A 22,594-nucleotide genomic window follows, 5' to 3' on the forward strand; every position below is an offset into this window, starting at 1 on the left:
CCGCGGGCGCCGCCCAATGAGCTCGGGCTCTGCGCATCATGTGGCCGCCCTTATATAAGCGGCGGCGGGCCGGGACGCTCCCGGCGCGGGGCGGCAGCACCATGGCCCGCCGGGGCCCCGCCGCGCCCCCCGCCCGGCCGCCTCGCTGAGGGGCGCCGCCGCCGCCATGGGCTCCCGCCAGCCGCCGCCGGAGCCCCCGCTGGTGCTGCAGCAGCTGGCGGCGGGCGGCAGCCGGGCCCCCGAGTGGCGGGCGCTGCTGGGGCGGGCCGACGGGCTGGCGGCCGCGGGGAGGCTGCCCGAGGCGCTGCCGCTGTACCGCCTGGCGTCCCGGCACCGGCAGCTGCGGGCCGAGCAGCTGGGGCGGCTGGTGGAGTGCCTGGCGCGGGGCGTGCGGCTGAGGGAAGGGCTGCCTGCCGCCGCCACCGCCAGCGGCCCCCCGCAGCAGCAGCCCCGCGACTGGGAGGTGTTCGGGTGCCGCAAGTGCCAGGGCTTCCTCTTCGAGCCCGTGTCGCTGCCCTGCGGCCACACGTTCTGCAAAAAGTGCCTGGAGAGGGAGCGGCCGCCCCGGGCCCGCTGCGTGCTGTGCCGGGAGGAGGGCGGCGCGGCGGGCGGGCAGCTCCCGCGGGTCAATGTCATCCTCAGCAACCTGCTGGCCAAGTGGTTCCCCTGCCAAGTGAAGGCGTCGCAGCTCCGCCACGAAGGGAACCGCCTGTACGAGGAGAAGAAGCTGCAAGCCGCCCTGCAGAAGTACAACGAGGCGCTCAGCCTAGGTGAGGCCGGGGGAGGAAGCGGTGGGGGGGGGGGGAGAGCGGGGAGGCTCCGTCCCGCGGTGAAAGTGGGTCAGGAGAGCAGCGGTTGCATAAGCCGGGAGCCTGCGGTCCGGCCCCGTTGTGTAAGGAGCTGTGAGGGAAGGGGGGAGCCGGCTGCGGGGCTGCCCGAGCCCCCCCTGCTCGCCCCGAGCGCTGCCAGCACCGGGTGCCGAGCTGCTCGCCCCCTGTGCCCTGCTCTGGTGGGGACAGGTGCCTGTGGGCAGTGCTTCTCTTCCCATCGTGAGCAGTGGCACGGAGAGAACCGCATCCACCCCTCTAAACTTTGATACTTGAGATTTTGAAACTCCTATCCACACAATAGCATGATTCCCCCTGCCACCCCGAATGTCTCCTGTAAGTTTCTGGTCCTCGGTCAGAACCGGTGATTTATTGTGCAAGTGTTTTGGCATTTATTTATGCAATGTTTCCTGCGGTTATGTAATGTGTAGCTGGCACTTCGGCTGGAGCTGCACGAAGAGGTTTCCATATTTCGTTTACTACACGGTTATTTAAAGACTGGGTATATTGTTTTTTTTATGCACAAGTTGTGAGGAACAGCATGTGCTTTAAAAATAAATTTCTAAGGAATAAAGCTTATGTAACTACTTCTAAGTTAGGTTAATTAACCAATTTCTTATTTCCTACAGCCCCAAATGACCACTTACTATACAGCAACCGGTCCCAGATTAACTCTACTTTGAAAGCTTGTGAAGAGGCATTACATGATGCAGAAACAGCATGCAGACTTCAGCCGTACTGGTTGAAAGTAAGTTCTGACTCCAGTTGTATATTAAAGCCTTGATGCTGCTGCCCTGGGTAGAAAACCATTGCCTTGGTCAGAGCTGAATCTGAGGCAAGCTTTGTCTTGTAATTTCTTGGACTCCTGTGGCTTACAGACATTGAACCGTGATATTCTTGAGCTTCCTGGGGTGAAAGAAGAGAGTGATCATCCTGGAGGATGAGCTAACGCTGTTGTTTTTGACCTGCAGGAATCTCAAGTTCATGAACTGTCTCTAAAAAATGGATGTTGTGCTTATATCCTTATATAAGGAAGTAATCACTAGTTAGGAGATTAATGTAGGGGAAGTAGATTTCTCCAAGATCAGCTGGGCTCAGGTGCTGTGAGAATTATATCTGCCCGAGTTGGAGAATATACCCGTTCTGCCTGTAAGAGCTTGAAACGCAGGCACTGGTGGTGTCAAGGTGTAACAGACTGTTTTAGTGAATTATCCCTGCCGAACTCTCTCTGTCTGGAAAGATTTTCTATTACTTCATCTTGCCTTTATTGCATTCTCACAACAAAATGAATGAAAGCTGCAACTGGGGATATGTTGCGTTGCAGGGTCACTTAAGGAAAGGACAAGCATTAGCTAATCTGGGGAAAACAGAAGAAGCTTTAAGAGAGTTCCTGTTCTGCCTTGCTCTAGATACTGGGAACAAGACGGCCAAGTCTGAGGCTCAGAAGGTAAGTTCCCTAAATCATCTGGAACTATGTTTTTTTCTACGACAGGCCACTGAAAATGAGTTTTTATTCTTTCCCCTGTCCCTCTCTCATTACTGTGAAGGGTTGGGTGGAGGGATGTCCACGCTGTTGTTCAAATTCTGGGCTTATGTGTATCGCTTTCTTGGAGGTAGTAAAAAAAAAAAAAAACATACTAGGCAGATACTATGTGGAAACAGTTATTCACGGTGTTAGCATCACCAATCTTGAAGTAAAAGTCAATTGTTAATAATCACCACCCACGGACTATTGTGATTCCCCATAATCAAACTTCTGTTCTCTTTCCTAGCTTAGCAAGGTATTGCCAATGAGAGTGCAAAAGAGGGGCAGTTGCTATTGAATGTTGTATCAGGCTGTTGACTGCTAGAACGCAACACGCAGCACCCGTCAAACTCCACTTGGGAGCAGCAGCTCTCTTCCTACTGCCGGTCGTGCTGTGCTGAGTATCGGTGTGTGCAGGAGGCGTGGAAGGAAGCAGTCAACAAAAGAGCTGTTTTTAAAATAGTTTTTTAAGATCGCTAATAATTAACTCTAAAAAAGCAACAAAATAGATCTGCGGTGAGCCTTTTTTTTTGCAGCTGCTGAAATTGATGTGGATTCTTAGAGTTTTTTTGTGAAATCTGCTAGTACTGTTTTGCCCACCTCTTAAGAAATTAGTGTTTTGACAATCAATCATTTTCTGTTGTTGTAGCTGAAAGGCTTAGCGTCACAGCAACAATAGCTTATGATAATGAAGATGTAATACTTCTGTTCTCATTATACTGATTTTTCTTTCATGACAGTGTGCTCGTGCTTTTCTTAGTGGCTGGTGGTATGTGAACCGCTGGGCTGCTGAGTTCTGTGACATGAAAAGCTTTCTAAAAGCACAGTAGCACTCTTGCAGTTAAGCACTGTTCATGAAAGTAACTGAGAAAGTTATTACCCGGGTGGCTGCAGTGCAGCCAGATTTGTATCTCACTTTGTATGCGGTTGAGACTTCCATTTCCCGTTATTTTTTTTCTCATTGTTATTTGTTTAGCATTGTTATTTGTTTAGCTTTCTGGCTTGGTTGGACCTTTTTTTTTTCTTGCCAGTGTTTTCCATGCAGTCTTTCACCATCATTGTATCATAACTTGTTTTTTCATAGTCATGCTGGGAGACTTCCTATGCACTAGAGCAAGAAGGGCAGGAATAAACAGATGTGATTCTAAATTCAGACTCCAAAGAGCTTTATCTAAGACACCTGATTTCTGAGCAGTGGGGTTCTGAGGAAAAACTTGGCTGCTTGTGACTGAAAGAATTACTTGTGCACTCATCAGACACAGAGTTCATCCATGATGCAGTATTCTACTGGGTCATTTCCAAGGCTGTTTGCATAACAATGTCAAACTACTTCTTACCAAATTCTTTGGGTGTAACTGTGATGTTCTGGTTATGTTAACTGTCTGTCTGTGTTAGTTTTGACATAGTGTGATCCTTTGGAATCCTTTTTGGCTTTAAAAAGCTATCTTAGCTGCTATTTAGTTTCCTCAGGCATCAACAGGATCACCTCAGTTGTATGTTGAAATTAGTTTTCAAAGTGTGCGAATTTTCCATTCATCTGTTTCTTTCATAATCATCTGATGAGCTGTGTTGTACGAGTGGCTACAAGTTGCAAGTTGATACACATTCACTTATTTTCTGATAGCAAATGAAGAGAGCATTTTTCTCCTAATTACATTTTTGTATTCTCATGAGTGAATTAGAAATAGTTATAATTTACAGTATCAGAAACACTTAACTGATCTTAGATTAAGCCTGTGAGATGAGTGCTTTCTGTACTTAGTAAACTCAGTGAAAGTTTCTGATATGCAGCAAAAAATGAAGATGTTAGTAATTTATGGTGAGCTCTGAACTGCAGAAAAACAGGACAAAGGTGTGTGTTTCACTTAGAGAATGGTTAGTAATTTATGGGCTTGTTTAACTCCAAAAATGTCTCTTCTGTTTGCTTGGCCTGTATTACTTCAGCTTGTGTACTTTTTTTTCCTCTTAACCTAGACTAAAGGGCTCTTTTAAACGGTTTTTAAAAAATCAAGGATGCTTGTCAGCTATTCCCTTACTTGCTTTTTCATTTAGAACTTGCAAGGAAGGAACTAAGCAGTGAAGTATTCTGTTTTATATCACAGCTTCTACTTAGTTTGTTTTCACTCATCCCGGGAAATGCTCAGGAACACTTACCAGATATCCTGCAGCTGTTGTCACATCATTCTAGATTAAAGGGGAATCTCCTAAATTCAGTGGGATCTGGAGGCACCAGCCATAACCTACAGAGGTTGCTCAAGGTAAAGATCAAGTCTGATGTGTGGTTCTTAATTTTGCTGTGTGTTTTATGTTCACATGGGGAAGCCTTGTCTCCTTTACATCTCTGGGAGATGGAATGATGCATTTTTTTTTCAGATGTACTGTTACAGAACATACAAAAAACAATGTGGACCTACTGAAGTCTCTTACTGACTTCTGTTTCTTTAATTGAAGCCGTCTGTTGTTCTTAGAAATTTTATGTAAGAATTGAGTGGGTACTGTTGCTGTTGTTAGCTCTTCCAAGTAGTTGGTAGTAGGAAAGAGCCTCTGAAGTACGGATTGCGATACCCTTAAAGGCCTTGAAATACTCAAATACAGGGTTTTAGCTTGAACTGTAACTGATGATGTGTCAGCAACAAAGTCATCCTGCATTCAGTTTCTATACACTGATTAGAGATTATTATAGAGCCACATAATTTATATTAGTGAGTCTGTAAGTTTGTTTCCACAGCCAGCGTTTTGTGAACAGCTGTAGAGGTTTAAATTCACAGGTTTGGGCAAGGACCACTTCTGCTTCATTAAAACCTGAACTTTAAGAATAGGATCTGCATAGGCTGTACATGTAGGAGAAAACTTGACTAGTCCCTACAAACAAAAATGGTAGGTTTTGAACGGCCTTGTTGGGACGTAAGAACCAGTGACCTTGCCTTCTGGAAAGGCTATTAGGATACTCTGAAAAGAAATCCCTTCATACAAGCCTATCATGCAGTAAGTCATGTGAGGGACAGTTCACTCATCTTTCTACATGTTAAATATCATCCTGATCACAATCCACAGTATCTGCTTTCAGGCTCATCTGGGGAGTTGATGTGACAAGCTGATAGGTGAAGTCCTATAGAATGGCTGCTTACAGGTTATTCTGTAGCCATAACAGGATAAAGAATGATTGTTTTATCCTTTGCAAAAGAAGTCTCTCTCTGAAGGAAGCTGTGCATTTTTTTTTCCTGTTTTAAATTGCATGTTTATACTGTTTATACTTAGAATGAAACTCACATTGTTTTGGTCGTTTTGATGGTTAATACCATCCCTATGATAGAAACAATATGTATTTTTCCTTAGGTTAAGTGATAACAATGTATTTAACCTGACATTTAGCCAGATCTCTGCCTGAATCAAGTTTCATGACCGAACTATAAAGCCATACATAAAGGCTGAAAATACTCGATGATACTGGGGGAGGGAGGGGAGGATAGTTTGCATTTATTTTTCATTGAAATCAAGCCCTGACAGAGTCATTCTCAAACTGCTGTTTCTCGACTAAGTCCTTCCTGGTGATTCACAATATTAAAGACTTACGACGTTTGTTTTTTTTTTCCTTACCGAGTTGATGGAAGATTGATGTTCCAATGACAATCCTCTCTTTACACAGGTAAATGTGGAACAGAAAAAGGGTTTTCCTCTTCAAGAGGAACCAGATATAACTACTTCTGGCAGTTTGAGGAAATCCATACAAATTACAGAGAGTAAAAAGGACTGCTTAGAGGAGGAGAACAAACTCACCTCCATTGCAGAGTCTGCCTTTCCCACTTCTGATAAGCGCAGCCTCCTGAAAAGGAAGGGCTGCTCAGAGGAGGTGAGAAGTGCTGAGGTGCCCTGCAAGCTCATGAAGAAAGGTATGTTGAATTGCACACAGGGTAAGTTCCATGACATGCAATCAGTGGAGTTTTTGCTTACGTGAAACTTAAGAAGACGGTCCAAATTACACTTTGATTTTTATACTTTCTCTTTAGTTTAATCAGGGCATGATGTGGAACCTTCCTTGTAAAAATTGATTATGTTAGTCTAAAAGGTAGCTAAGAATGTTGAGTCAATTGCTTGTTTATCAGCAGAGCTCTGAATCTTTTAAGGAACATCAATGTTACATGTACTTCTGGCACTTTCCATATCCATTAAAAATAATAAAGAAAAATTATGCTTAAGCATTAATTCTGTTTTTGACATCTGAGGTCCAGCCCCTTTTTCACAGTGTGGGATGTAGGGTAGAATGACAAAAAAACTTGTCCCACTTAAGGCTTCCAACACAAAATATATTTTGATGTTGTTAATGCGAGGCTAAATTCAACCCTCTGTAAGCTGGCATAATGTCACCAAAATTAAGGGGAGGTGTGTTTATTTGTGCTAAAGTTGAGTTTGATGCTTTGTGTAGAAATTACTGTAACGATGCTCAATGGTTCAGTAACTTCCAAGTAAATATAATGCATGATTAAATATCCGATGCCGGTTGTAGATGTACAGATGCTGGTGTATATAGCAGTGTCCAATCATATTGTAATTTCTTTTATTGTTAGATGCGGTTGATACTAAAGGAAATGGCGCTGGGCAACATATTCCATTTGAATCTGTGGATCCATCAGATCTGGACTGCTCCCTGTGTATGAGGTATCCATTATTTCCTTGTGGATGTCGTTAGCTTTGAAACTGGATCTTTTCCATTTTCAATCTAGAGATTTTCTAGCTTGCTTGGTATGTAGTTTTCCCTCTGACTTGAAACCAACCTTTATTATAATTATTATTGCATTAATGCATTTCTAGACCTTTGGTTCTGAACACTGTGATGAATAGGTACTTTCCATCTGCCCCAGATTAATGATTGGGAAGGACACATGAGGTCACTGAAGGGTTACGCACGTTAGTGGAGGTGTCTGAAAGATTTTTTTCTCACCAGTTAGACCCACCCACTGACCCAGTGCACTTGACCACAGTTCATCCTTTGGAATTTACTGAACCATATATAGTGTTTATGTAATACACAAAATAGCTATTAAGTATTATCAATATAGCAAGTTTGCATTTAAATTAGTGTTCCTGCTATTACAATAGGAGGGTATTGCAAGCAAACAAGCATGCTTTTTTTCCTCAATTGCTTAACAGATGCACTGAATTCCTTAGTTTACTAAGGCTATCACTGCACTTCCTTGATCTCTTCTCTCAGTTAATTAACAGATTTTTTCTTAAGGACAGCAATGACTTTGATTTTTAGAAAACAAAACAACAACAAAAAAGTTGTCAAGCACATGTTTTACTGCTTGCTTTGTTTAAAAAGAAATGAGATTCTGTTACTGACTTTGAAGCAAACACTGGGAAGATGTGTTTCACAGGGGTTTTGATCTCTGCATTAAAGCATTGCTTACATTTATCTTTTTAATTACTCAGATTTATCAACAAAGTATATTAAGGTTTGTCTTGCACAATAATTCCAATTCTTGAATATCAGAAAAAAAATCCATGAAGAGGCTTTTTTTCTGAAGGTCTGTGACTGGAGAAATGTGGATTTTCTTTGCTTTGTTATATGCTGGTAGGGGGGAGCGCTTCAATTTATTTCAAAGAAACTGAAACCTTTGAGGGAACAACTGCTAAAACTTGCTTCTGCTTGGAATAAATCAGATCTGTCCCTTCTCCCCACAGCTGCCTACAGCTAAATACATGCTCCAAAATTTTATACAACTATAAGAACACTTGATACTGCTAAGAACAAAACTTTCCTCTAACAGAAAGCCACACAGTTGGTCTTATCTGGCTTTAATGAGTTTATGATTATGTCCACAAAGCATTTTTCAGTGCTTTTAATGAAATTAACTCTACTTTCTCATCCTCTGTTAATCAGAAACAGACTAAAATACATTCTTAAAGGAATTTAGCTTGAGGATTGCTGGTTCTGTGACGGTACAGGAATGTTTGTTAGTGCTGATCTTATAATTGCAATCACACATACAGGTCTTGCATCGAGAAGGATGACAGCCTTGTAACACTGCAATAATGAAGGCTTGCGCTAAGGGAAGCTGTCACAAGATCTTTTTCATGTTATTAATGCAGACTGATCATAATTATTTCCTGCTGTGTTTGTCAGATGTATTTTAGGGATTTGGATCCTGAGATGCTTTGTACTAATTACCTAGTAACCTACTGACCTAGTCACAATTAACTGCAGGAGCTGTTATTAGCCTATTTGTCTGGTAGGGTGGCCAAAACGTTATTGATCTACATTCACTCCAGAAGCAAGCAGAAAATAAAAAGCAATGCTCAAAGCAACATGTCAGTGAGAAATGAGGGAGCATTACTCAGCAGGTGTGAATACTCATTTTCTGCTGTTACAATACCTTAAAATGATGTCACTTTTTGTATAGTGTTTCTTTCTGCAAGTCACAAGGCTTGGTCCAGGTCCCTCAGTCACTGGGAAAAAGCTGCTGCTGGCTGCAGTGAGCCAGAGCAGGATCATGCATTTTCACAGGAATTTCTTGTATTTATGCTAACATTTCAAGTAGTCACTACGAAATAATTACATGTGGAAACCAGTTCTTACTGAAGCATAATGTAGAATTTGGTATTTTACATAATTCAAAGCAATAAGGTAAGGCAGTGAGATTTCTGTTCATGAAACAAATAATAAGGGTTTTCAATTATACAGTCAAGTTGCAATAATAGGTGTGGCATTTAGATGCTTCTTCATATGTTCCCTTGCTTAAATGTCAATATTTATAGTAACTAAGGACATTTAATAAAATGGCAATGGCAATCTTGTAAAGAGCCAATTATGCTCCTAAGTACACTCATCTTGTTTCAGATATTAATAAATGTGGGTTTACATATTTATAATTTCCACAAGTAAAATAGAACTTAGTTTGTTGCTTTGATAAACTTGATAAAATAAAATTAGACTAGTATTTGAGCCCCTAAAATGCTTAGGCAATATGCTGTGAAGTGTATCGTATGCCAAGCAATATAATTTATAGTTTTGAATGTTTTGTATTTAAAAAAAAGGTTATTTAGATTTAGTAGGATTATTTAAATGATCAACATCTCTCTAAGGTACTTACTTGCAAGGAGACATCACTTTACAATATCACAGTTATAATAAGCCAAAAATATTTTCTACATGAAAATAAGTGTCCCAGAGGTGCTTGAAATGGGTAAAGGTTAGATACGAAGATACTTTAAAGTCCTGGCCTTATATATTTAAATATTTTTCTAGATGAAACATGAATTTAATATCATTGCTTTTCCAGAAAAACAGTTCTTTGAAGGTTTAAAAACTGTCTATTCCAACAAAACTGCTTTCCCAGTCCAGGTTTGTAATAATACATTTCATTGTAACAATTCGTGGGCTATTCTTGCAAATAGCTGTTTTGTGCTTCACTCTACCCATACAAATAATCACATGATTTCAGCACTAATAGTTGTATAAGCATTGCTCAATTTCATCAGAAAAAGTTAGATGGTCCAACTTCTGCTTCTATTTATTACTTGTGTTGAATATAATGAAGTCCTGGCCTATCTGAACTTAAAGACAATATTTCCCCCTCACGTTCACCAAAATCTTAGTTCATGGGCTGCCTTTTCCACATTAGGTGACAATAACAATGTCTGTAAGATGAATAAAGACAAAAGTTGGATGAAGGCATGAAAAGCAAGAAACAATTTTATCCCTGGAGTAGTCAGTAGCTAAATTAGTGGATTAATGCAAAGCTTTTTGGTAACAGCTTTTTCTTTTGTTTTCGTACACGATATTGTTGTCTTTTTGTCTTTTGGATTTTCCCAATCCAGGCTCTTCTATGAACCTGTCACTACACCTTGTGGACACACCTTCTGCCTCAAATGTCTTGAGAGATGCCTGGATCACAACCCAAAATGTCCCCTGTGCAAAGAAGGGCTCTCAGAGGTAATGATGTTTGGATGTTGTCAGCATAAATTCAAGGGCACATGATGGGATCAAGTAGCACCTTCAGGAACCTTCCAAACTCAAAAGTATTATTGCATAACTGAAGAAAAAGGTGACTTCTAAAATGCACTTGTGATTCTTGTGACTTAGAGCTTGGATAATCTTCATTGTTGAAACCTTACAACCAGGCCTGTACTTGGGAAAGCTGGGAAGGGAAGGCAGCTCACCTACAGATTGTCTAAAATAATGTCTCTAACATAGGGAATAGTTCAATAAACAACTCTTCAGTGGTAGTGCAAGCTTAAAAGATTGTTTTGATGTGCTATAGACATACAAAAACAGAACAAACAGATGACTACCTTGTGCACAGGCCACATACACTTTGAAATGCTAGACAATATAATGGCTTCTGTTTTTTTTGGTTTTGTTTTTTACTGCAGTGCTTGGCTATGAGGAAATACTGTAAAACAGTACTAATGGAGGAGTTAATAGCTAGATATCTTCCAGAGGAACTCACTGAAAGAAGAAAGATTTATGAAGAGGAAATAGCAGAGCTTTCCAAGTATGTAAACCATTTATTTAAAACTCAGTGTTTAATACTACTGCTGTTAGCTAACAAATGCCTCCTGCTGCTGGGGAACACAAACTAAGATGCTGACAAAAGAGCTTCTTCCTTGGTATCAGTGATTCAAAGAGAACATGGCCCAGGTGAAATTGTGCTTTGAGTATGCATAAGAACTGGACACTGTGCTAAACAATAAGTAGGAGGAGAAGAAATCCAGGATGTTACTTTATAAACAAGGTGTAAAGCAATGTAGCTGCTTTCAGTGCCCCTCTGTGAAAGCCACAGAGCAAGACAATAGGTGGAAGTAGTCTTACAGGCTGTGGGGCAGAAATTACTGGGTAGGGAAGAAGTGGGATTAAGGAAAATAAAGAGAATAGCAGAGATGCTTTAATGCTCTCACTAGCAAAACCAGGCAGCATAACTAAAACATCTTTTGCTAGTAAGTGGTATACCTGTTTGCATAACAGCTAGTCAGATAATCAATTTAAAGGGAAATGGTTTTAGCTTTTACTTACTACACTAATAATATTCTAAATTTAACTTCTATTTACAGATATAATAATTTTAAAGAATTGTCTTGTATAAAATGTATGTATTTTATACCTTGTGAGTGTTTTGGTTAAGTGTCCTATCTGGTTTGTCTTTTCTTACAGCCTAAATAAGAATGTTCCTATATTTGTCTGCACAATGGCTTATCCTACAGTCCCGTGCCCTCTGCACATATTTGAGCCATGTTACCGCCTGATGATTCGAAGGTGCATGGAGACTGGCACCAGACAATTTGGGATGTGCATCAGCGACCCTGTAAAAGGGTGAGTTAGCAGCGTGCTTGGACCATCTGATTTATCCTACTTTTTTGTGGGGCAAGGCTTTTGGAGAGAGTTGCAGAAAGGTCCATCTCTATAGATACCTGTGATAGTTCTCCAATAGAGAGAGCTTCTATCTAATCATGCCAGTTAAAGACATTGAGAAGACTGAAGTTTCTCTTTTGAGCAGTTGGATTCTGACTGACTGCCCATTTTTCTTGAAACACACAGAGCTAGTGGGTTTTACACAAAGTTGAACTGCAGACCTCTTAAAATAAGTGGCAAGGAAGCATATTTTCTACTGTTCTGAAATCTGTTTAATGCCTTCTCACAAGAAGTCAAATTTAAATGGCAGTAAGGTAAGGTGGTGGTCTTTAAATTAGGAAAATAGCTAAGCTATTGGGATACATTTATATCCTCACAGTTCTGAATACATTGGAGGCTGGAGAGGTAGAGCAGGACCTTCGGAAGGACTGGATGAGCATTTACATTGAACCTTTTACAGTCAGTCTTACTAGCTTTGACCTTGATGTCTGTCTCTGCATATAGCTCTTTCCTTTTGTTTTGAGGTACACCTACAAGGTATGACATACACAAAATGCACACCTACAAAGTAAAATCTGCTGACAATCTGGGAACTTTTCATTTATAGATTTCATAGTCATTCCATGATTATTCGGAATTGCATTTGTTCTTTTGTCCTGATTGAAAATACTAGAGTTATGGAGAAAGTGTGCTTCTGGGCTGCATAACTTTCAATTTCATAAGAAATTCCTTGTATTCCAAAGCATAGAGTTAGTGTTAATCAGATCAGACAGCCTGAATATTCCTGATAGTTTTGAAAACAATTGTCGAATAATTTGAGCTATAGCAGGTTAGTACTGTGAACAATGGAAATTAGCTGACACTAGTAAGTACCTTTGTTGTAGGGACTGGCTGTATGGCAGTTCTGTGGAACTAAGGGTGGAGAGAATAAGACTTGTTTACTTGCTTTTGTTCTGATTTAAATAGGTTTGCAGACTATGGCTGCATTCTGGAGATAAGAAACGTTGAATTCTTTGCTGATGGTCGCTCTGTTGTAGACAGCATTGGCAAGAGGAGATTTAAGGTGATACAGCACAGCCAGCGTGATGGCTATAATACAGCAGATATTGAGTACATTGAGGATCAAAAGGTGAATCCAAAATATTTCATTTAAACTGTATAATATCTAAAATTCTAAGCAAATATATCAAGCAAACTCATGTTTTGTGGAACAGTTACTATTAAATCAAACTGGTATTTACTGACTGCTCATGGTTAAAGATGAGGAACGTAAGAGTTACCACAAGTACGTGCGCACACTGCCCATATGCTGAAGAATGTTCTTCCTAGAGGATTTTAGAAACTAAGTGAATCCAGGATGAGATCTTCCCACTCTTCTAGACAGAGTAACTGCAGTTGATAAAGGTGGTGGGGAGGGGACGAGTTGCCTGTTTGCTTCAAAGCGAATTAGAAAACTTCTCTTCAGGTAAGAGGGAGCAGGGCTGGGTCTAATACACCTTCATAATGATTTACATTAATTATTTATTAAAACAAAGGCTTATATCAGCCAGTATACTTTGCCTTTTTTTTTTAAGTGGGAAGATAAAATCACTATTTTGAGGAGGTGATAAATGAGCTTTAACTATTTTCATAATTTTTGTGTTGCATGGTGCTTAGAAAAGATACTTTCAAATAGCAATCCAGAAGTGTTTATTCTGCAAATTAGTGTCTTTGGTTTAGAATGCAGTATAAGAAGGTGAAGTAATTGATAAATGAGTTTGTTTTTAGGGGGAAAAAATCCCACCTTTCATGACTTGTACTGGAATTTTCTTGGCATTCTTTGTTCTTTTCTCCTACCCACCCCAGAAAACCCTAAATTAACGTTTTGCCTTCCCTAACAGCAAACTGAACTAACAGTAACTTCCCCCTTCTCTTTACTCATTTCAGGTGCAAGGACAAGACTATGCTGCATTACTTGTCCTCCACGATTCTGTCTATGATCTGGCATATACGTGGTTTAACTCGCTCAAGCAGGCACTCAAAAGTCGAATTCTCAGTCATTTTGGTCCGATGCCAGCTAAGGATCCTGACCCACAGGTACCCAGAATCCGCGGCTTATGTAACTTCTAGAGACAGAAATAGCAAGGATAACTGATAAAAGATGATGCTTCACAGCTTATGATGAAAATAAGAATGCTCTGCATTTATCCTGCATAAGCAAAGTATCTGGATTACGTTGCTGTGCACCAGTAGTAGCACTATTGTGAACAGAAAGCTCATATTTAATGTTGGTAACTTAACCTGCAGTATTAATCCCAGCACACTTAAACATTTTTGCCTACTCTACTTTGCAGATTAAATGTGTAAGAGAAAATAGGGGAACAAACTTGTTACTCTTGCTAAAGGACTGAGGACTGCAAATGATAGGGATCCTAAAATAACAGAATATAACAACAAAACTAAAATATGAAGTGCCAGGTATAAAATAATAAAATATGAAGGAGGCAGGTATCCCAAACGACTGGATCAATAATTAACAAGAGGGGGGAAAAAAAAAAGGACCAACCTATAAGCTGTTGCTAAAAATAGTAATGCATCTCACTTCTGCTTTCAACATCCCATTTTTAGGAAAGGTGCAAATTGGCTTTAACTTCTGTTTCAAGCCAGCCTGTAATCACAAGCCATTAGGCTGGCAATGAGATAACCCGCTTGCTAGATAGTTATTAAGATGCTGTGTTGTCGAAAAATTTTCAAAAACAAGACCTTACCACATACATGTATCTTAACTTCTGTTTTCTTCCCCTTACTGCAGGCTAATCCTAATGGGCCAGCGTGGTGCTGGTGGGTCCTAGCTGTCCTTCCACTTGAGAACAGAGCTCAGCTCCCTTTCCTTGCCATGAAATCCCTCAAAGACCGCTTGAATGGCATCAGACGTGTCCTTACATTCATGTCTCGTACAAGATCACGGTGATGGTGAGGAGAGCTGTGAAGTCTCCCGCAGTACTTGACTGTAGAGTATTTCTTGTAACTTCATCTAACTGCAATAATGTATTACAGATCTAAGTGTCAGGATGTTTCAAGCCTGAATTTCAAATGAGTTATAAAGATCAAGGGATGTTTATGGATACTTCAGTAGTTTCCATTTGGAACTCTGAGATGATTATTCAATCACTGCACTGCTAAATTAATAACAAATGTGATAGAACAAAAAGTGATCTTGTTTGCCATAAACCTTTTAAAAAGCTTAAGAGGTTTTTAATTTATTTTTATTTTTATTTTTTGTAATGGATAAAGGGTAAACTGCAGCTTAATGTGAAGCAGAATTAATAATGTTTATGCATTATTTCAGTGAACTGCAAAGTCTTTTCCAATGGTTCAGGTTTTATATAGCATTGTGTATAATAATGTTCACAACTTCCATTTGATAATTTATTTTTGCACTATGATTTTTTTGTTTCAAAGTGTGTATTATTTATGTGTTCATTCTCTAAAGGAACGTGAGCTGCTCTATTTATTTAGTGTTTCTACCCTGTATGTACAACTGGGGGGAAAAATTATGATTCTGGCAGTGCACAAAAAACTGCTTTGATCATTTTTCAGATACTTGTGTTCAAGTACTTTGAATGTTTTTCTACTTGTCCCCAGTTCTACTGTAGCCTAAGGATTTTTTCTCCTGAAACAGCCTGCCATTAAGTCTTTGTATACACAGATTCTGAGATAATTCATGCACAGTTGTTGGAGCTTGATCCTATGTTTGCAACTAGGTCCCTGATATCACAAAGCAGTCAAGCACATACTTAACGTTAAGCATGAGTGTGCAAGTGCTTGACTAAATCAAGGTATTGATCAGCTGATGGCAGTGGGAATTGGGTGACAGAAGGTTCCATCCCCTAATGTTTCTCAGAATGGAGAATAACTTAGTTGAATTTATATCTGAACCCTTCCTTGCAAGAAAGGATGATGGCTACAAACAACTGCTAAAGAGTGAGCCACACTCAGTGGCTACTCCTAAAAATGAAACTGGAAGGATTGGTATCATTTCATTGTAGGATATGACACATCTTTTTTACAACTACTCTTGTTACTGTTGAGATAAGCTTTATTTTTTTCATAAGTGTTTGGGACTTGGTTTTGGAGTGTGTATGTGGGTGGAGGGAGGGTTATTTTGAACCACAGGACTCAGAGGGCAGTTTGTATCACATGAGAAGGAAAATGTAATAAATGCTATTTATTTATTTCACCCCACTCTTCAGGTTTCTGTTAGCTTCAAATCTCTACCCAGCCACTGCATTTCTCTTAACAGAGATTGGTCAGTGTTGTTAAATAGTAGTTTAACTTAACCCCTAAGGAAAACAAGTGCATTTTGGGGTGATCACTTCTAGCTGTAAAGCAGGTAAAAACAGGGCAAAAATGAGAATAGCAGTAACTTAGGTGTTTTGTTTTGTTCTTTTGTTGTTGCTTAAATCAACAGTTTGTATACTTTTTTGGCTTTTTTGATTTCTGTCTACCACTTTCTGGGACTGATCTTAGTTCCATGGGGCTCACTTTGACTTACTTTGACTTTCATTGATTTCAGCGTGAGCAGAACAGGGCCTTTTATTCCTAGCTACTGTTTTCAGTGGCAAAAAGAAACAAAACAAAAAACAAAGCCCTGAAACTGTTGTGGAATGCTACAAATTTCCTTATTTCATCCCAGGATAGCACTAGTTGCCATTCCATGCCTTTATGGAAAAATGCGGTAGAATTTAATGTTTGTGTTTTCCCCATCATTATTTCATCAGAAACATCTATTAAGAGTAATTTCTGTTCTGATAACTTTCCATAAAATTATCTTTGTTCCCCCTCTTGTTAAATTCTATAGGACTTTTCCATAAGGGTACCAAAGAAAGAATGGAAGACAAACACATTTCAGCCTTGTGATGCAAATGGAAGATGTATTCTGTGTTTGCATTTAGCTACTCTAGAAATGCTACAACTTGTTTCCATACTACTAGATTGCTGCACTTCTGACGTCTTCTGTAGGTGGTACTTTACATGCTTCTCTGTGAACAATGTATAGAAATACATACATGTTCTGAACAATAACAAGTGTATGGTGGCTGAGACCTGCTATAGCATTTGTCTTCGTAAGTCAAAAAGTGACTCCTACTTGGAAATGAAGCTGCATTAAATATAAATTCTTCCTTAAACTATTATGTATTAATGCATAACAAGGAGCCCACGTTGCTTCCAAAGAAATAAGCTGGCACTTAGTTCCTCGTATCTGTGAGAAAAGGACCTTAAATATCTATTTTACTGTTTTCTCACTGATCTTACTGTTTTTCCTGCATGCTACATCTTCTCCATACTCATATTCTGCCTATTTTGTTAATTCAGAAATTGCCAAGGACAGAATCCTTTATTTTGTAAGCAAATATTGTGTTTCTTTATTAGACTTGAGTAAAGCTATCAATTTTCTAATTAGAAATTTGCATATAGATGCACTGTATTGTGAACACCCAGTGTATTTGGTGCAGCCTGGAAACTCTGGAACTACTGCATACGATACGTACAGTTGACCTGGATATGGACAACAGATCAAGTACATCAAGGAAGTTCATCAGTACATGTATGCTACCGTTCTGTCTGGGACTGCTCTGTGGCCACACATCCTAGATTAATGGGTAGTCTGCAAATTCCCTCAGAGGAAAAAAAGAAAATGTGAGAAACAAATTTCCTAGAGAACACAAAGCTGTCCAGTAAATGCTAGACAATGAGTAGCCTTAGCCTTCAGTGAGTTGAGATGGTTGTTTAAGTAATGAGGTTTGAAAGAAGTCTTTAGTTATGCCACAGTATGGGTGACTCTTTCAGTTGTAGTAATCAGTACAAGGATGTAAATGCAACATTTATTACAGGCATAAGTAAACAGATGACCAGACTTAAAAATACCTTCACTTCAATAATAGAAATGGCATTGATCAAATTTAATGGGGGGAATATTTTATTTATGCTTCTTACTTTATTCTATGTACCTACTTTGTCTCAACCACTCTTGCTGATTGATTTTTTTTTTAAAAAAAAAAGGCACTTTGTAAAGTTACGTTTCCTCTGTGGTTAGAAGTACTGATTATTTTTTGTTGTGAGGTCATAAGTAATGCAAAGGCTTCTTACTAGTCCTTCAGAGAAGGTATTTTCCATTGACCCTTGATTAGTGAGTTGGGTTTACTACAATCAACAAAAGTTCTTCAATTCACATAGAAATGTGATGAGTCCCCCTTTTTTAAAAATAAAAATTCTGTGATGGAGAGGAAAGCCACTAATAGAAGAAACTAAGTGCCAGTCTCCTAGTGAATATCATGGTAAACCATTCAAACATCTGGAGACTGTGAAAGCTTTAGACTTGCATTTGTGAGATATGGTTGTGTTCATCTGAAGTCTTTTCACCCTTCCATAGATGAAGTATTTAACAAAACAGATTAAAGTAAGTAGCCAAGGCTGACTGTATCACCTTTCCAAATCTCTGTACGTACATATAGCTTCTAATTAAAAACAGATGACTTGAGGGGGAAGAAATTACGGTAATTTTTCATTCCCATACATAGACAAACTTCTAACATTTATAGTAACTGAAGTTGCTTTGTGTAGCAATAACTTATGGGGAGTTGCTTCTATGAAAATAACTATTATCTTGGTTTGCATAACTGTGGAAAGTAAACTAGAGGCAGGACTAGATTAGTCAGGAAAAATCAACTCTGACAGTGAACTCACACAGTTATAGAAAGTAGTTTGGTAGTATTCATAACGGAATGATAAAATGGTGTATCACCTGTGTTAGACCATTATCGTGTTAAATCTAATTGACATTCTAGTGTTAGTTGTAAAAAATTTCTGATATTTTCTCTTCCATTGGCTTGTAGCAATAACAGATAGAAGCTGTCATACTGAATGGCTGACCTATTACTTGGCCTATGCTTCCGTCCTGTATGACTGCTTGCAAACAGAACACCTGAACCATGGATTTCTTAATCCAAAGATAATTTTAATTAAAAAAAAAAAGTCATGGGGATGTGGATGTAGCAGGTCTGGCTTAATTTGAGCTGTAGAAAAAGCTTTGTAAAATTAAGTCTTGTTTTTAGATGGCTTTTTAATGATTTGTTTGGTGCTGAAGCTTTACTGGTGTTTAAACTAGTGACAGACAGGCATTGTACTTAAACACAGTGTTTAGAAATGGAGGACGTGTTCACAAACTTATTTAAAAACAAATGTAAACTAACTACAGGGTTTTTGATGCATCAAAACCCCACTAGAACTATATGCTCTTTGGGTAGTGCTCTCCAGTCCCCTGAGTTCTTCATTAGCTGAAAACTAAGCAGGGGTTGAGGTCAGTTACTGTGTCAACTTCACAACCTAGCCTGTAACTGGTGCAGCAAATAGTTTAAGATCTGATCTGGAGTTTATTCCAAAGCCCAGTAAATCAATGAAAGTCTTAGAGCTACAAAAAGGTGATAGTTTAGCATAGTCACTGTTCTGAAACATTTTGCTAAGTAAATATTGTCTGGGTACAAACTGAACTGCCTAGTCAGGATTAAAATGAGGGATAATACTTAAAAGAAAAACTGAACTATTACATTGACTTCCTCATCCAGGTGTCATGTGAAGTGCTTACTAGTGGTGGAGTTTCATAAGGTCTAAAGTAACCCTCACATAGAAGTGCCTGTATTCTGTTATTGCCATTCTTGATCTTTTTAAGAGAGTCATAGCCATATATTTTATAAATATACACATATGCACCTTTAAATCTTTAAATTTGCAGAACAAAGGTTTACAGAGCAGAAGTGTAGCAAAAACAATGTAATAGCTTCTATAATTCCCTGGTGAGGGATGGGAGAAGTACAAAAATGAGGAGGAAGAGACTCTGTGTAAGATGTCTTAATTTGGCACCATATACTTGTCCAATTTAATTCCATCAAGCTATGTGGTTACAAGAGTGCCAGAAATATATCTATCAAGCCATTTTAAATAAGTTCTTTGTGGACTTGTATATTCCATTTGTTTGTAAAACATCCTTTTTGTGCACTGTAATGAACTTGAACTGAAACTTAAGTTATTATGCTCATATCACTGAACAGAGTACTGTTCAGCTACCTCTACATAAGGTTGAAGTACTTTGTTTTTTTCCAGATTTGTTCACACTGTCATATAAAATATATTTTTTAAAAATCATAGTCCAAAGAACCTGTATGTGTTTGTAGATGTACATATAACTACCTTGTACCAACAAAGTCTGTGTGGAGAGTTGTTTGCTAATTAAACTTTTTGTGTTCTTTACTCTTTGGCTTGCATAACAAAGAACTATACCTGGTAACAAACATTACATGTGAGCTACTTTTTCAGGTATTTTAGAAAAAGGAATGAAGAACAAATCCTAGATCCTACAGTAATGCAACAAAATTTGATGTGAAGGAACTAACTCACAGAAAGCAAGTTAGTTGCCCAAACCTCATTTGTGAAAGACAGCAAGAGCATTTTTCCTTCTTCGCAGTAAAGTAGGAATGATGGGAAGTGACAAGGGCCTGGCTTTCAATACTACATTTGCTTCTCTGGATTCTCTGGACTGTGGTACCTCTCACATACTACTTGCTTCACAGTGAGTTGCTTCATTTTCTGTGATTCGAAGCAATAACTGGGCTAACTTTTCATTTACAGTCTCAGCCAAGAATGAGCCCTAGCTGCTTTCTAAGCTGTATCAGTGAAAGCACTATATTCAGTGAGGACCCTTAACCAGAAGTTTCATAGGGTTTAAGTCCTCAATTTTACAGAAAAAGCTAGAAGAGTAGTTTTATTCATAAACTTATCACTGAGAGGAACAACTTCATATTTTATTCTACTAAAAATATGGAAGCATTGCCTGATTTTTAAAAGGTAAACACATATGGACTATTCCTTTAAAACACGTATGGACTGCTCCTTTACCTTGTCATTTAATCAAGAAGGGAGCTGTGGCATGGTTGTCATACACTGCATAAGTCCCTGCCACTTATACTACCAGAGTTTGGCTTGCTGGTCTCTTATGTAAGCTTGTTCAGGTCCTGCATTTATTTTAGAATCCAAGGCATAGTCTAAACACCGTATATAGTAAGCCAAAAACTAATTATGTCAACGCTGCTGTTTTCTTTAACAACATAAATTTGAATCTGAGTAGAGGAAGTATTTTTGTTGAAGTGCTTTTCCATCAAGAAATAGCAAATAGCCAAAACTGAAGGTTTGCTTAAAGTGTTTGAACTATTCCTTTTAATTCTCAATTTCAGGTTTGAAGGCTTTAATTAAGAAAGGTTTTTAGTTGCAGTTTAATGTACAGTTTAAAAATGTCTTTAGTTGTAGTTTAAAGCAGAGAAAATATAAAGTAAAGACAGGGTAGCAAACATATTTTCCAACTACTTGTTCACTGTGCTCCCATTTTGTAATGTTGTATCTACATAGATTTATTCAAATGACTTTTGAATTATTCTAAAGTCATCTATGCTTACATAATGTTTCACATTAAAATGAGCATTAAGAAGTGCTAATGATCTCTATCCTGTAAAGCAGTTGAAGGGAAATTACTTACTCCAGTTACCCTTGCTTCCCAGTTTATTTCGTAACACAATAATCTGCATTCACCAGGGCTTGGATCAGGACTGTGGCATGCTGAGCGAAGTGAAGGACATGCTACGTGATAGCTCCTGGCTGTTATCTGCCACAGCTTTGAAAATTCTGGCATTCAGCTGTAACATGCTTTTTGTTCTATTAATGAGACGCCACAAAATCGTGGAACATCTATTAATGTGCTGTGGTTCTCTATGAGTTAAAGTACTGCAACATTTTTATCTTCAAGTGAGGTAGCTGACTTCTTAATTTAACAACTATTTAGCTTCTGCTATACCAGTTGTAGGCTGACCAGTCCTTAGTTCATCCTAACCAGAATGATAATAAAAAAAAAAACACTAAGGTCTGCTATGTGTCCCCCTCTTGGCCACACCTACCGTTGAAGAAGGAATAGAAACTTTGTTAGTAAACTATCATAGGGCTAGGCTTGTTTGTTGTTGTTTTTTATATTATTTCTGATTTTCAAGCTGAGCAGATTTTTTTATCAGCAGTTAATAATATCAAGTTCTCTAGAAACTACACAATAGAACAGATTAAGTCATGCTTACTAGTAAACTAGGTCATCAGGCCTTCTTTACCAGACATGCTGTATTTTTAACTAACCATTAAGATAAGCTGTATATCGATGCCAAAAATTAATACACAGAGACTACCTGAAAACCAGAGCACTGACGTAAAGAGCGAGATTTCCTATGAAGACTAGCCCTCAGCTGCCACATACCGAACAGTTTACATCTTCTGTTAGGATGGCTTTCAGGTTACAAAAGAAATGACTGGCTGAAAGAATCTATATAATAAAAGCCTGAGTATGCTGTCAATACCATTTTCATGCCAGCATAACATCTTTTGTTTCAGTAGATCTGCTCTTGGTTTATAATGCCATAAAATGAAAGGAGAATTAAGCTATTTATGTAAGTGACTTTATTTATATAACTGACTTATGCTGTATTATGTGATGGAAAAGAAAATCAAGCACATGGCTTTTTTGTGTTTTCTATGAGCTACAGAAAGATTTTGTAAAAGTAAAACTAGTAATAAATGGTTTTCTTTATGTATTATATTAGTAGTTCAGTCTTATCCACATGGAGGCTTTATCATCTGTAGAAAACGTGGTAATAAGTGACACGATAATGTGAAAGGATTTTAGCAGGTCTGCAGACAACCTCGAAACTCTGAATTCTGAACATCACAATTTAGGCTGTAAGTTAGTTCAACAAAGCAATTGTTATTCAGTCTCTTCTGTGGATGACTCAATGATTTGTACTGTGACTATTAGTACTGAACGTACCA

At 38.9% G+C, this 22,594-nt stretch overlaps 1 protein-coding gene across 2 annotated transcripts; it reads left to right on the forward strand.

Moving 5' to 3' along the window:
* Nucleotides 1-78: 78 nt before the first annotated feature.
* On the forward strand, nucleotides 79-19,987 carry LONRF3 (LON peptidase N-terminal domain and ring finger 3). 2 transcript variants are annotated; one of them, XM_080554002.1, is made up of 12 exons: nucleotides 80-770; nucleotides 1,457-1,575; nucleotides 2,152-2,274; nucleotides 4,455-4,610; nucleotides 5,999-6,242; nucleotides 6,918-7,008; nucleotides 10,171-10,285; nucleotides 10,726-10,847; nucleotides 11,504-11,662; nucleotides 12,668-12,830; nucleotides 13,628-13,777; nucleotides 14,493-19,987. In XM_080554002.1, the coding sequence occupies exons 1-12, from the start codon at nucleotides 167-169 to the stop codon at nucleotides 14,649-14,651; spliced, it is 2,205 nt and encodes a 734-aa protein (XP_080410128.1). In that variant the 5' UTR covers nucleotides 80-166; the 3' UTR covers nucleotides 14,652-19,987. The 2 variants fall into 2 exon arrangements, with proteins under 2 accessions (XP_080410129.1, XP_080410128.1); XM_080554003.1 differs by lacking the exon at nucleotides 4,455-4,610 and having other exon boundaries at nucleotides 79-770.
* Nucleotides 19,988-22,594: the final 2,607 nt, after the last annotated feature.

This window comes from Anser brachyrhynchus (genome assembly GCF_964034855.1).
Source record: "Anser brachyrhynchus genome assembly, chromosome: 13".
Lineage (NCBI taxonomy): Eukaryota > Metazoa > Chordata > Aves > Anseriformes > Anatidae > Anser > Anser brachyrhynchus.

Bases quoted from the DNA above. Each gene is read 5' to 3' on its own strand.
- LONRF3 (XM_080554002.1), top strand. From the start codon at position 167: ATGGGCTCCCGCCAGCCGCCGCCGGAGCCCCCGCTGGTGCTGCAGCAG. The intron at 2,275-4,454 runs GTAAGTTCCCTA...TTTATATCACAG, and splicing joins CCAAGTCTGAGGCTCAGAAG to CTTCTACTTAGTTTGTTTTC. The intron at 7,009-10,170 runs GTATCCATTATT...TTCCCAATCCAG, and splicing joins GACTGCTCCCTGTGTATGAG to GCTCTTCTATGAACCTGTCA.